Genomic DNA, 15,866 nt, shown 5'->3' with positions numbered 1-15,866 from the left:
AAGAGGTTAAAGAATGGTAAGTGGAGGTAATTATGTCATTTTCTTTTAGTCATTCATAAAAGGCCACAGTAAAGGGGTATCATAAATATTTACCAAAACACATCGAGGGACATGTCAAACTCATGACCTTTTTCTTTGGACTCGAACAGTATCAGAGAGTACTAATAATTAGAGGGTAGCATGGCCCCCACATGCAAGGTGTCTGCTTTTTTACTTCATCACCATCAACTCCACCAAAAAGTAGTAAACAGCCTTAACCCCACATCTCCCCCTTTAACCCCCCAGTCTCTTAACTCTCTCTCTTAGAAACACAAAACCCATCTCTCTCTTCACTCTTATGATGCCCCATGGAGATGGGTTCAAGCTCTTTCTCTGCTTCTTCAGCAGGGGGTGCTTCTGGATCTTCTGATTCTTCACTTAATGGTTTAAAATTTGGTCAAAAAATCTACTTTGAAGATGTGGGTATTGGAGTTTCAGCTAAATCAGATGTTGGGTCTTCTTCAGTTTCTGAAGTGGGTTCTACTTTGGCTTCTACAACTGCGAGGAAGGGAAGAGGGGTTGTTCAAGGAGGTCAGCCTCCTAGATGTCAAGTTGAAGGTTGTAAGGTTGATTTGAGTGGTTCCAAGGCTTATTATTCAAGGCATAAGGTTTGTGGGATGCATTCTAAGTCTCCTAAGGTTATTGTTGCTGGTCTTGAGCAGAGGTTTTGCCAACAGTGTAGCAGGTCAGTTGGAGATTTCTTCTTTTTTTTTTTTTTCTTCCGATTTGGTGGACTCTTAGGATTTGTTTCTTGAATTTGAGTTTTGGGTTTTTCTATTATTGTTTGTTTTTGTTACTTAATTATCTGTTGTTATATGTATTTGTGATTATGTTTCTTTGTTGTTAGTTCTGTCTTCTTTTTGTTTAAATGTTTGTTTTTTATTGTCAATTGGATTGCATTGTCGGTTTCTAAATATTTGGGTTTGTGTTTATGGGTTTGGTAATTGCTAATCAACAGTGTAGCAGGTCAGTTGAAGTTTTTTATTTTTTATTTTTTTGATATGATGGACTCCTAGGATTTGTTCTTTGAAGTTTTGGGTTTTAATGCTAGTGTTTGTTTTTGTTGCTTAGTCATCTGTTATATGTGTTTGTGATTATGTTTCTTTGTTGTTAGTTCTGTCTTCTTTATGTTTATATTGCATTGTCGGTTTCTAAATGTTTGGTTTTGTGCTAATGGGTTTGGTAATTGTTAATCAATGGTGTAGCAGGTTAATTGGAGTTTTGTTTTGTTTGATTTGGTGGCCTCCTAGGATTTTTTCTATGAATTGGAGTTTTGGGTTTTTCTATTACTGTTTGTTTTTGTTACTTAACTCTCTGTTATATGTGTTTGTGATTATGTTTCTTTGTTGTTAGTTCTATCTTCTTTATTTTAGAGAGCTTCTATTGCCTCACCAACTTTTGCTAACGCCATCCCAACTGTGTGCTAATTCTTTGGTGTCTTACATATGAATTGGTGTGGCGTTAGCAAAAGTTATTTTGGCGATAGAATCTCTCTCTCTCATATTTTTTATTTTTTGTGAATTCGATTACACCATCGGTTTTCTAAATGTTTGGTGTTGTAATTTATAGGTTTGGTAATTGTTAATCAATGGAAGATTAAATTCATGGGACCACTTTCTTATGTTGAATTGGATTTGATCATCACCTTGGCCATATTCTACCTAAAACACATACTTGTGTTAAAAGTTGGTTTTGTTTCTTTTCTTTACTCGTCTTTTGTTAGGCCCACCTTACATGACCCTTCTTGAGTAATTCTTTCAACTACCATCTAATCTCCTCCTTGGCTACTGTTGATGTCTTGTAACTCTGTTGGGTAAGATTGCCCCCTCCGTGAGTTCAATCGAGTGTGCTCTAAGATACTACAAGCTTGAAAGCTCAGTTCCTAGCTGCTACAACTAAATCAACGGATACTACTATATGTGGAAAAGACCAAGCTATACGAAATTGAAGAGATTAGCATGAAGAGAAACAAGAGAGGAGAGAAAAAAAAAGAAAGATAAAAAAAGATGAGAGAAGAGGTTAAATCTATGGGTGCTCTTGCTGCCCATGATTTCACTTATATATTGATAAAGGGTTTTGTTAACTTGTACCCTTAAGGTGGCATTAAATACACCTTGGAAATAAGCATTTGGGGGTATTTTTGGTAAAACATTTAAGGGTAGTTTTGGTACAAAAATCAATTCTCAAGGTGTATCGAATGCACTTTAATGTAAACCCATTAATAAAAAATAAAAAAGTTATGTACTACCAGAAATACCCCTGACCAGTTATATATAAAATCACAAAATGAAAGAGCAAATGACACGACAATTAATGTGTCTTTGTACACTCGCCCTCAAGTTGGTGTATAAATATCTATCATGCCCAATGTGGACAGCAAATGCTATTTGAAGATTTTTATATATATAATAAAATAGCTATTATAAGTTTATTAGCTTAGTTTTGTTACATGTGCTTCGGTATTGAGACATGTTAGCACCAAATATGGAGTGTGGAAGAGGCCAGGCTGGGATGATCTAATGTGTATAGAACACTTTGGTAGTTCTAGAAATTAGCTAGCAACGACAATTATATTTCCGCTGTATTTGAGAGTTGTTTTAATTTTGTGTACATTTGAATTATTCGGTAGGGGTTGGTCATGGCATGCAATGTTTGCTCTTAAAATTGAAGTGTCAGACAATGGGTACTTCTTTACGTGTCTATGTAGTTGGGTTTATGCAGCTTAGGTGTAGAGAAGAACTAGATTTGACTTAAGATTGGCACCAGTTATGAACTTTTATACCATGTTGATGTAGCCGGGAATTTGAATAAAGCTTGAGTTGGACTATAAAGCAACAAAAACAGTGGATCTAAAATTAGATCAATTATATCATCAGAAAAACCTTAAACACAGCTATATTCATAAAAAAAACCCCAATTTCTATTGAACTTCCAACTCCAAGATAAAAACGGAAGCACCGAAACTAATATCCTCTTGTTTAGAGAAGGAATGGGGCATGGATGATACTTGTTCAATACTTGGACACAAAGAATAAAAATTCTTTCAATGAGCTTATCTTTTCTACCTATGGAAAACCGTAATAAAAAACCCTAATCATCCATGAGTTGAGTTGGTAAACTTGCCAAAATATCCCTTAAGACATGCGGTCGCCATTTGGAGAGAATATTTTCTTTGGTTGGAAGAGGTTGTGAGGTCTGGGAAATGCAGAAGGTTTATAGGAATAATTTGCAGAAAATATTTCCCTGATTGGGGCAGCCATGGCAGGAGCATCGTGGCTTGGGATAATCCATGCAGCCATGTTGGATGTCCACTTTGGTTAAGTGCCCAGCCATTCATCAAGGCAATCCATGGATTACTACCCATGGATTGAGGCTTTATGTGGCTGGTATTCAACAGATCAAACTTATCTGTGATGGATGCCTCACAAATCTGTCAAAATGTTCCCATATGACTGGTCCCCTTGGATGAATATGGTCCTTGGACTCATAGAAGACACGTTCCTAGTGAAGGCTCTATGGATGGTTCATATATCTGTATGTGACCTAAAATGAGAAGTTCTCAGACTAGATTTTTTTCCCCTTTCTTTCTAGTGAAGGGGGCTTTGGTCTAGGCTACATTAATGGACGTTGTCCCCATGCTTTATCTGAGACAAGCTGATGTTTGCGTGTTTGTTAACATTGCATTGGATGAATATGGTCCTTGGACTCATAGAAGACACATTCCTAGTGAAGGCTCTATGGATGGTTCATAAATCGGCTCTATGGATGGTTCATAAATCTGTATGTGACCTCCTAAAATGAGAAGTTCTTAGACTAGATTTTTTTTGTTCTTTTTTCTAGTGAAGGTCTTGGGTCTAGGCTACATTAATGGAAGTTGTCCCCATGCTTTATCTGAGACAAGCTGATGTTTGTGTGTTTGTTAACAATGCATTGTTGATGAACCTAGGCTGTGCATATAATATTTGGGCTACCCGATATCTTTTTGGGTAGTGACGTCCTTGGTATGCGACTCCAAGGTGGCATTGGTAGAACAAGCACTAAACAATGTAACATTGCCATCTTGTACTCCATCTTCACTCCTTTCCTGTAAATTTTCCTTGAAGCTTAAGCTCATTAAAAATCTTCAATATGTTTTATTGAAGTATTTGTTAGAGAATAAGAAGCATTGTATTTAGATGCATGAGATACATTGTATCATTGTTGGTGTATCACATCACAAATGATAGGTTGTGATGGAGAATGATATATTTAATATATGTCAATAAGAATATTTTTCATTGGGAATAATTGATAATTAAGATCTTTATTTTAGGTTAATTTCCATAGCATGGTTTATGTAATATCTATAGATCCCTATTAGATTCATATAATAATGATCCAATAATTATCAGTAAAGTTTGACTTTCTAAGTGGCGTTAGAGCCTACGCGTTATTGAGAACATGATCCTTTGGGCCTCATTGACTTCTTTTACACCGTACCAGAGCATAGTCAAACTTCACCAGAATACACTCCAACAGGTGAACCAAACTACATCATACTTGAGTAAACTCTTCTTGGCAACCTAGGGTACATTTCGTCCGACATACACTCTAGTCGGAAAGTCAGACAACACCCTTCCAAAGGATCCAACTAAATTACCTTCCTAAATCTGGGTTATGATCCCTTTGTTATGACAAGCATCCCTAGCCTCGACTAGACCCCGCCAAATACTAATTTCCTAGCATAAGATTCTAGCTTTTGGCTTCCCATCCTATTATCCCATTTTTCTCTTTGAAATTTGTGAATGGACTTGGAGTTCCTTTAAACTAGCAATAATTTCTTTTTTGCATTCTAGTGGGCTACTCAAGTGGACCATGTGGGTCATTGATGGCCCATTCCATTGTTTGACATGTGAATTACCTTGGAGGTCATTCAATGGTCAATTTGGTTTTCTATTTTAATTTGACCTTTAAATGGTCTCCTCTTTACAAATACACCTTTATTCGAATACTTATCCTCTATTAGCCCTTGGTTTCAAGGTTTTGGCGGTCTATTGGTTTCTAGATTTCTCTTATCTTTTCAGAAGTGCTACCAATTTCCTTTAGTAAGTATTGGAAAATGTTTTACACGATTTTGGGGTGTCTACAAGTGTATTTTGTTCAATGTGCAAAAAAAAAAAAAATGTTGAATTGGTTAATCACCTCTTCGTCCAAATTTTTTTTATAGGTAAAATGGTATAATGACCATAAAGAAGGAATACATGAAACGGTTGAGAGGATCAATGAATACAAGGTCCAAATGGACAAAGAAAGGAGAAGAGAATAAGTGAACAAATATAACAGTCTATCTTAACTACTCACGATTAAAAAAATGTACACCCATTGAAAAATGAAATCATGAAAGAACAATTCCGAACTTTTGGAGGAATCTTAGATCGTAGGAATAAGAGAGCTTGGATAGAAATAATGACATTGTCAATTGACTTCACACTTCCATAAAGCATCTCTTGTTACTCTCCTTCCTAATCCCTCAACAAATTGCTAATGGGATTACTTTTCATCCACTTTTACTTGGCTAAAGTTATCTGGGGTGTGTTCTTGTAGCTATTTGGGACCCATTAGGTTATTATAGGATTGGATCTATGTATCTTGAATAGGTAGCATAACATGGCCTTCCCTTCGAATCCTATGCAGATTTTTTCCATTCACAATAGTGTGGAGTCTTTGATAGGAACGGAACAATAGGGTTTTTCAAAGGGTAGGAAGTGAACCTTCAAGACATAAAAATAGCTATGAAAGGACTATTGTTTTATTGGGCATCGATTTAGTAGTACTTTAAAGGGGTGCTTTTTAAAGATGGGTATATGTTGATTTTTCTTGTATTTTTTTGCTTTCTTGTGCATGTTCGATAGGACATCTCAACTTCCTCTATTGCCTTAGTTTTTCCATCTTAGTTCTGATATTTGAGTTGCTTTTACCTATTGAAAAAATGTAGCTTGGTCATTTTCCGTAGCTGAGAGAACTCAATGCGCGAATGCCTCAATTGTGATTTTAAAGCAATAAAGAGAATTTGACGTATACTCAGCGAGCTCAAATAAGAAATATTGACCTAAACATGATGTGGGTGGAGTTTGACTACCACACTTTTGATTTTCTTAGAGTGAAAATTGCTACCTATAAGGGCTTGGACCTATAGCTTACTAGGTTGACATATTGCAATGCAACTTTGAAGTAGTGGTTTTAAGTTCAGCTTACCCATAAAAAAAGGTTTAAAAAAAATGCTACCTGTGGGGTGCTAATCCAAGCAATCTCAAGAGTTTTGAAGGAAATGAAAAAAGGGTAAAAGAAAATTTTCATTTTATTGTCAAATGTTTTATCTACAAAGATCTCTTAAAAATTTCTTATAATAATAAGAAAATAAAAAGCCCTATAGCTAACTTCAGGAAAAAGTAACAAGTCCCAGTCATCATCATCAAAGCCTTATCTGCAAAGATTTGAGTCAGCTAATCTAATTATGTTCCTCCATTCAATAATTTGGGGTCAGCTAAATTAATGATTTGCAGTCACACTAATCAATTCATAGGGTGTGCCCATTTCATTCTGCTAAACAATTTCATTTTACGATTTAAAAAAATAGAAACTGCAAACTAAACCCTGTACCATTTGTTTATCTCTTACAAATCCAGAAACTCTCTAAACTAAGAGCAAATGGAAATTATTCAAGCTGACAATACTTAATAATTATCTTCAAAGTAAAACTAGAATATTGACACTTAATGAACAGCCTATTGTGAGGTCAACCTTGAACGATATGAGCTTGGGAAACATTGTTCATTATTAGTTTATGTTACATGGTTCTCTCTGTTCGAATTCAGGTTTGTGGTTCGCCGCTAGAATGAACCTGTTTCGTGGGGTAGGTAGAGACAATTCGTTTCTTGGTTCGCTTTGATTTCCTAGACCGGTTCGCTAGCTTGGTTCACTTGTGCATATATATAATTCAAGTGTACAAGTTATAAGTACAATCATCATGCCAAAAAATTCTAATTTAAATAGAAATAAATTAATATAATAATCCAACTTTTAAATATAAACAATGGAAAAAGTATAATAAATTGGTTTGGTTCACCGAACCAATAAAAAAAATTATTTGGTTCGCCGAAATGTATCAAAATTCTGTGGGTTCATGGTTTGCTTGATTTTACAAACCTTACCATGAATTGGTTTGCTTGGTACCGGTTTGTGGTTCGGACTAGTAGCAACAGATTGGGTAACAAAGGGGCTGAACCATGGGCCTTATTTTACTATTTTGTTTGAGCCTTTTAATAGAATGGAAGCTCTCTAGATCATAGGCTTCTTGTGGATATTAATGGCCCCCTATTAATATGGACTTCTCATGGTCCATCTCTTCCTTCAGGTTTTCCACTGCCAGAGTGCTTCTTTTATTCCCATTTAATTGTCTGTTCTTCATTAATTCCACGGGTGGAAAAGAATTCACCTTCTTCGAGTGATAGGTGTGTACATGATCGTCAATCTTTGAGTCTTTGGTCTACTATTTTTTGAAGGACATAATTTGTTCCTTTGACCTCGTTGAACTTTTGAATGTCTTTGCCTTTGTTCTTTTCTTTAGAATATATTTTGGGAATCACTGCCTAAACATTAAACATATAGCCCAGATCTTCCCAATAAACATGGCTAACCTTCATAAAGATGCTATCCCACTAAATAGAGTCCTTATAAATTATAATGTTTTTACCAAAAGAAATTCTCCAAGAGAGCCATTTTGGTGTAATCAAAACCCTTATTACGACAACACTCAATTTTCTAGAGAATTCAAGATAGCCATGTTCAAATCTTCGCCGAATGTGTCCACTTTGACATGCTCTTCCTTCAATGTTTCTTCCTCCTTTCGTGATACAGTCTTATTTAGAATTGGATGGCATAGCATAAAATCCTCTTCCATGCAGATTATTCTTCAGCTTCTTGACATTTCCTGAATTTTTAAATTGAAATTTCAGGAAGTTTTCCAACACAATCCTCTAAAGACTTGCTTGCATATTATCAACCTCTTTTTCAACTTCTTACTTTCCCAAGTACTTTCCAAGGTCGTTTTACTGAATACTGACCATAATCTAATTGCTACTCAAAGTGAAATTCTATTGCCACACTAACTTTTACTTACACAACACCAATCCTTTTGAAGTTAAGGAGTTGTTTATATATGGGTTGGTGGGTTATAAGTAATAGTTGGTGTGCTAATAGCAGCTCTCCTACTCAAATCATCTTGAATTTTTAATTTTAGCCTAGGTTTAAATCTTGTTTCTTTCTGCTAAATTAAGGTTGGCTCTCTTTATTTTCCTTTTGCAAATTAGACTTTTTTGCTTCTCAAGGAATCTGAATTACTCAAAAATATAGTACCAATTTATTCAGTCTACTGCCTCTATATCTACCTTGCTGTAAAATTCTCACTCATCCAATTTTTCCCTCTATTGATCTCATTATAATGATTGCAATATGTTTGCTTAAGGTTATAGCTTCATAGAATTTTGGAAAATCCCTCCTCAGGTACAGAGATGTTGTCAATCTCCATATTGAGGTTCTCACTTTGTTTGATTGGTTTTGATTCTATCCAATCAAGTGATTTTGTTCTAGTATTTATTGGACTCAGTATGTTACCCAGTTCGTTGGTACTAGTCCGAACCACGAACCAGTATGAATTGAACCAATTCGCGATACAGTTCGAATTCGTAAAATCAAGCGAACCATGTACCCACTGAATTTTGATTGGGTTCGGTGAACCAAGAAAGCCGCTTCTCAACAATTTTGTAATTGGTTAAGTGAACCAAACCAATTTATTATATTTTTGTTCATTGTTTGTATTTGGCATTTGGATTATTATATTAATTTGTTTCTATTTAAATTAGAATTTTTTAACATTGTTGTTGTACTTAACTTGATTACGTGAAATTTACATATGCACAAGCTAGTGAACCAAAGCGAACCAAGAAACAAATTATCTCTACTGACCCCGACAAACTGGGTTCATTCTACAGTATCAAACCCCAAACCCAAATTTGAACCGATGAACCAGGTAACATAGGGACTGACTGATACCACATCTGAGTTTTGGAACTTGGCCCCTGCACATTTGTACTTGTGCACCATCTTTGCTTTCTTGGATAACTACGTGAAGAATCATGACTTTTTTTTTTTTTTTCTCTTAGTAAAAAGAATATATTAAGAATATAGACCAACCTTACAAAAGGCAAAGAGAAAACAAACGTTGGAGAATTTTACAAGGCTTCAGCCAGGGAAAAAAACATTAACAATGATCATAGCTAATGAAGCAACAAACTGCTGAATTCAATACACTTGCCTTCTAGCTGAACACCAGGTCTTCGAATCAAATTCCTATTATGTCAGAATTAATAGATACCCAAAGAGAAAATCATGGCCTTCTCAATTTCTAAGATTATTGACCGTCTGTATCTTGTTGGCCATATGTCACCTCCAAGTCCTTGTCTGATGATGTCAGTGTTGGAAAACAGAACAAATGTTGGATTTGGTAAGATGGTATGAAGGAAACAAGTGGTGGATATTAATGAGTGTAGTGTTGAGATATGTCTCGAGTAAAACAATCAATGGAAGTCCTCTAGATGATCTTTAGCTCCACGTGTCTCGATGTCATGTAGAAGAATTTTTCACAAGTGCAGGGTAGATCATGATCTTTGTAAAGATTGGTTCTATGATTCCTATCACAGGTGTTGGTAATTACGTGGTTGAAAACTTGAGAGTGTGACAGAGTAGAGAAAAAGCAGTAGTAGTTTAGAACGCGCGATGAGTGATTTTCTCATCTAAAAATTATCAACTAGTGGGCGGGTTTATGTAGGGAATTCAACCCGAAATTCCTAACCTGTGAGAAATAAAAATAGAGAAAAACACACATCGAAAAAAGAAAGCAATCACATGCACAAGACAGTATTTACGTGGTCCGGCAATTTGCCTACGTCCACAGAATTGCAGGGATTTCACTATTATCGAGAAGAATTACAAAGTGCGGTTCAAGTCCCAAAAACGACAATCATGACCTTAAAAAACCTTAATCACAAAAACGGCTTCTATATACTACACATAGGATTCACAATGGGTTACAAAATGGACCCAAAAAATTTTCCGGGGGGCATTGCCCCCTGGGCCCCCAAGAGGCTTGTCCATGAGAGCGTCGGCTTGGGCCTATTGGCCCAAGCCTCCACTCCATGGACTAAGCCTCAAAAAATCTCCCATCAAAATACCACGCAACATTATTCAGGTCAGGTCGTCAACCAGATCAAACATAACTAGGCTCCACAAAGCCCAACAGTTTTAATATACGGTCATTAATAGTTAGTCTAGTGCTTACTTATGTATTACTTTTCTGGAAAATGGATGTTTTTTTTTTTTTTTGCATGATTATAAGTTTTTTTCAGGAAGAGATCTATTGCATTTGAAGAATGTGTGCTTCAATTTTAGTCCTGCATACATAATGAATCTGCTATTGGGTATACTCATCTAATGATTGTCTATAAGAAGTAATGTGAGATAGATACTTGTTTTGGAGGTCACATCAAGAGTTATTTGTGCTTCTTCTGTAGTTCCAAGGATCAACTTGCTGGTGTCTTCACCAGCAAAGTGTTTTTTTGTTTCATCCAAAATTGTACTAATTTTCCATGCTTTTTTATCTTCTTAAATTACTGTCTCAATTGGGCATTCCATTAAGTTTATTTTTGTAATTTGCTTGATCAATTTCTTTCTAGTAAACAAGAAGAGGGAGATGATGTTATTGTTTGTGGAGCCTGATAATACTATTCAGCAAGGTGTATTGTTCATCATTTAACATAGTGGAGAGCCCAGTTGAGCTGGTCTTATGTAGAACCCTAGTTAGGTTTTTCTGGGGGTATATATATCTATTTTCGATGAAAAGGTGTAATTTGTAACTGTGAGTTTTCTCTTCATAGTGGAATCAATGTGATCCATGGACGTATCTCAATCTTGAGGGAACCACATAAAATCTCTATGTTCTATGTGATTTGCATTTGTGTTTTTTAGATTTGTTTCGTTGTTCAACTGCCCATGGGGCAACTTAACATATGAAATATTTTTTGAATGTTAATGGGAGAGAGAGAGAGAGAGAGAAGAGAGAGATCAACCCACATGACCTAATCCCCATTGTGATTTTTTGCAATGGGTGAAAGGGAGATGTTTCACCTTCATTTATGATTGAGGGAGGTGTTGTGGTGCCTGTTGGTATTGTTAATCAAGCCATGCATCCTGCCCGGTCAAGCTGAGCTATGTAAAACCCTAGTTATGTTCTCCTAGGGTATGTATATATATATTTTCTTTTCTCAGTGAAAGGGGGTAATTTGTAATTGTGAGATTTCTCTTCATAGTGGAATCGGTGTGATCTGTGGACGTACCTAAATCTTGAGGGAACCACGTAAAAATCTCCATGTTTCTTCGTATGATTGCATCTTGGATTTTTTCTTCTCGTTCTGCACTGCTTCTGTTTTTCTTAACAAGAGGTCCTAATGCTAGAAAGTATGTTTTTTCAAGTATTATATTGGTCACTAATTTCTCCCAACTCTATTTGCAATTTATTTACCAACATCACAGATTATTGTTGGGTGTGATTCGAATGTACCACAGATGGCTAAATAACTAGCAAACTTTTGTATTTTATGTTAGTTGCATGAACCATATGAAATTCTTGTCCATGTTGTATTTTTCCCTCGATGTTCATTTTGTTAGCCAATCATATATCAAAAGAATTATATTCTCATTGGAACAGCCATATTTTTTCTGTTCTTTTCTTGACAAGTACTATGATTCGGGTATTTGCATACAGATTTCATCAGCTAGCGGAATTTGACCAAGGAAAGCGAAGTTGTCGTAGACGTCTTGCCGGTCACAATGAGCGTCGGAGGAAACCACAACCCGGACCTTTATTCTCCGCACGCTACGGACGACTTTCCTCATCTCTTCAAGGTCAGATATTATATGTAAAAATTGCTTTGAGAAGGGAATACAACTGACTCATGCCATGAAAACCAACTAGTTTTTTTTTGGAGGGGGTTCATGGTCTTATGTTTGATTGTTTTTGTTTGGCAGAAAATAGCAGCAGAGTCGGACCCTTTCTGATGGACTTCACAACATACCCAAAATTTCCAGGACGGGACGTATGGCCGCCCGTACGAGCCGGGAATTGGGCATCCGGAAACCAACCCAACGCTGCAGGAAAGTTTCTTCCACATCAATGGCAAGGCGGCCCTGAGAATCCTACAACAAACGTCTTCTCTAACTCGTCACACCCATATTTGCAAGGTTCGGTAGGTGGGACGATCTTCTCCAGTTCAAGAATACCTCCTCCGGGTGAGTGTTTTGCGGGAGTTTCAGACTCCGGCTGTGCTCTCTCTCTTCTGTCAACTCAACCATGGTGTCCTAGAAACCAAACGTCGGGACTTGCCATGAACAACTTAATGAATGATGAAGGGTCTTCAGTGGCTCAATCAACGGCAACTCATGGTGCTTCCGTGACTCAATTCACGAACAATCCGTGGAGTTTCAAGGGTAGTGAAGTTAGTGGTAGTGCTCATGAAATGCAACCCATCAATGGTAATTTCTCAGGTGAGGTTGAGTTACCTCAACAGGACGATAGGCAGCAATATATGGAACTTGGGCACTCCAGGGGTTATGGCTCTTCTACTCATCAAATGCATTGGTCTCTTTAACGACTTTTCCATGGATTACTATTTTCTGTTAAACTTTCATATTTTTTTGTTTCGTTGGCGTAAAGCCGGAGACACTTTGATTAGTGGTTTGTTTAAGGTTGTGTTGACTGATAAGCAAGTAACTAACCTTGCCTTGGATTAGTTAACTTGCATTTTGATATTGCTTTCTTTTTTGTGTAAAAGAAAGAAATTCTGCACCCCCTCTCTTGCTTAACAAATGTTGAGGGATCTTAAATCCCATTATTGGCTTAAATTGAGTAGTTTGTATATGCTCAAATTCTTTCTTTAGAGTGGGTGATATCGAAAGCTTGAGCGTGGTGGAGTGGAATTATGTGGTCGAAGCCATCAACCAATTCATCCCAAACTTAATACTGTAGGGGGGAGGTCTTGTGGAAATATTGCTCGATGCCAGATTTTTTTTAATAGAAAAAAAAATCAAAATAACAAAATAACAAAAAACAAAGAGAGATTCTATTGCCACACTAACTTTTGCTAATGCCACCCCAATTCAAATGTAAATCTCCAAAGAATTAGCACCATCGTGTGTTGGCATTAGTAAAAGTTGGACATCCCTCTCTCTTTACAGCTCACAATGTTGCTACCTTCAGCTACCACAACACCAAAAATCATGGCTTTATGTTGCGAGAACATCATAAAAGATTATAAATTGGACAGGAGCGACATATCACCCTCCATCGTCAAACTAGAATTTCTAGAATTCTTATGACAATTTCCCCATCTATTTATCTTCTCTATGGGCATGATTTTCATTTCCTGCTAGCTGTTTAAGGACTTTTTGGAAATGCAGGAAAATAAAGAAGGAAACCAGAAAATAGAGAGAATGATTGGTATTTCAATATGATAAATGGTGATAAGTTCTCTTATAGAGGGAGAACAATCTCTCCTTTTCCCAAAGGGATTTGTGTAAATTCAGACCCATGGTTCCTTCTCTCTTTAAATAGCCTAATGCTAGCAAACTTGACACTAACAACAGGGGTTTCTTTTGAAGTCTTAACACTAGCCCTGTCTTCTCATAAAATGATCTTGTTTTCAGTTCTTGCTTGTAAGAACACTAGCCCTGTCTTCTCATAAAATTATCTTGTTTTCAGTTCTTGCTTGTAAGGTTGAAGATGAAGGTATTTTAGTCATTTTATGCTATTCTCTATTAAAAATCCAAGTCAAGAAATATGGCAAACTAGCCCCAACCTTAAATACATATTGGTGTTACATCACTTTCAAAATTAATAATAATACTTGCGGTGTGATTTATTATAGAATGATGTGTATTTGTTATATTATAATAGGGAAAATTACTTAAAAGGATGCTGGTGAAGGGATTTATTTCTAAATAGTCCCTCTTAAGTTTTGCGTTGTAGTTTAATAGGACATTTAGTATAAAAAAAAATTATGTTTTAGTGGTCCCTCATTATTGGCGAACTCACCGTTTTTTGCTTATTGTCGAGTTCACCACTTTTTATTTATTGTCGAACTCGACGCTTTTTTATTTAGTGTCGAGTACACAATTTTTACTGTTGAACTCCACTAATTACTGTCGAGTTCCCCACTTTTTATTTACCGTCGAACTCGATGTTTTTTATTTATTGTCAAGTTCACCACTTTTAAAATAAAAAGTGGTGAACTCGACATTGGAAAAATGCACCCATTTTCAATTTTCGAGTTTTTTTTTTACTAAAATAAATGGAAAGATTGACTAAAAACTTGAGATAACAACTTGTTTAGATTATTTTAATCCAAAAGAACCATTCGTGATTCATTTTCACCCAAAAATTAAGAAAAAAAAAAAAAGTGAAAAAATCCTAATTTTTTACACACATCTTCAATGTGTGAAAAAACTATTATGATCCTTAGGTTAAAACTTAAACTTTCCACTCAATTAACGCTTGGGTATTTTGGAGCATTGATTTGGGTCTTTTGCTATCAAAGCCAACCCATGTCTAGGGTTCAAGTCATGAGGAGATAATTATAGAGTTAAAAAAAAAAAAATAGAGGCGTTCCTCTATAGTATGGGATATGAAAGGGGTTCGGAAAAAAAAAAAAAAAAAGGAGGCTTGCCATACTTTGGGATATGGAAGGGGTCCGCCATAGTAGGTCACTGTGATTAGTCTGGGAAAGGGCGACTTACAGAAAAAGAGAAAGGGGTACCTGGTACTTGAAAATGAGGCCAAGTGGTTGGGGGGTTCGCCATGAAGTGAGCCAACAAAGGCATCAACCTTGAAGTGTGGGAGTATCTTACAATTCTTAGGTTAAGACTTAAACTTCCCACTCTATTAACACTTACGGGAATTTTTAAGTATTGTTTTGGGTCTTTACGAAAATTCTTAAAAATGATTTCTTCTTCCTTCTTAAATCCTTTCCGACATAATGGAATCTCTTAAACTCGATTAAGATGTCAAAAATCTATTTTTTTTTTTTTTTGATGAAACAAAGAATTCGAATGGTTAGGGCAATCAATCATGAGAAATGTAGGAAATGAAGCCTAAGGACTGTTAAGAAAATAAAAGTTTACTAAATTGACTATTTAGAGATTGCCCAAAACTTACGGACTATGTAGAAAAAAGTCCCTCCACCAAGCTCTTTTAAGTAATTTTCCCTATATTACAAGTTACGAGTTTAATGGTGTGGTAATCAGTCCCAATTAATTTAAAAATAAATTGAATCATTGAATATTTATTATTTTAAAAAAAATTACAAAAAAAGAAGAATTTTGGACATGCTAGACTGAACACGTTTGAGTTAATAGAAAATACTATTTTTTGAAATTTATTTTTTATAATAATATATTTTAAAAATAATTTTGTATATAAAATTGAAAAGAAAATATTACCTTTTTAAAATTAATTTTATACATTATTTAATTTAAATAATTTTTTAAAAGAAAAAAAGAATAATTTGAGAGGTATCGTACTCAAATGTATTGGTGCTAATAAAAAAATAATTTCATTTTACACTTTATTATTTCTAACCAAAGCTCGTATGGAATTCACCATGTTTGTGTAAAAATATTAATAGAGTCGGTGATAATCTAACTATACCCCACGTGAAATCCTGAATCGACTATCTGACGTG

General features: G+C 35.7%; 1 protein-coding gene across 1 annotated transcript; it reads left to right on the top strand.

The window, feature by feature from the left end:
- Positions 1-242: 242 nt before the first annotated feature.
- LOC147386740 (squamosa promoter-binding-like protein 9) lies at positions 243-12,976 on the top strand. Its single transcript, XM_086423481.1, has 3 exons — positions 243-724; positions 11,897-12,036; positions 12,160-12,976. Exons 1-3 carry the CDS (start codon positions 348-350, stop codon positions 12,777-12,779), a joined length of 1,137 nt encoding a protein of 378 aa, XP_086279607.1. The 5' UTR covers positions 243-347; the 3' UTR covers positions 12,780-12,976.
- Positions 12,977-15,866: the final 2,890 nt, after the last annotated feature.

The sequence above is a fragment of the Akebia trifoliata genome, chromosome 14 (assembly GCF_017979445.1).
Source record: "Akebia trifoliata isolate Shusen 1 chromosome 14, ASM1797944v1, whole genome shotgun sequence".
Lineage (NCBI taxonomy): Eukaryota > Viridiplantae > Streptophyta > Magnoliopsida > Ranunculales > Lardizabalaceae > Akebia > Akebia trifoliata.
This window is presented reverse-complemented; position numbering and strand designations above follow the sequence as displayed.

Excerpts from the sequence above, each read along its gene's own strand:
- LOC147386740 (XM_086423481.1), top strand. The coding sequence starts at position 348 with ATGGAGATGGGTTCAAGCTCTTTCTCTGCTTCTTCAGCAGGGGGTGCT. Across the intron at positions 725-11,896 it reads TTTTGCCAACAGTGTAGCAG|ATTTCATCAGCTAGCGGAAT; the intron begins GTCAGTTGGAGA and ends ATTTGCATACAG. Across the intron at positions 12,037-12,159 it reads ACTTTCCTCATCTCTTCAAG|AAAATAGCAGCAGAGTCGGA; the intron begins GTCAGATATTAT and ends TTTGTTTGGCAG.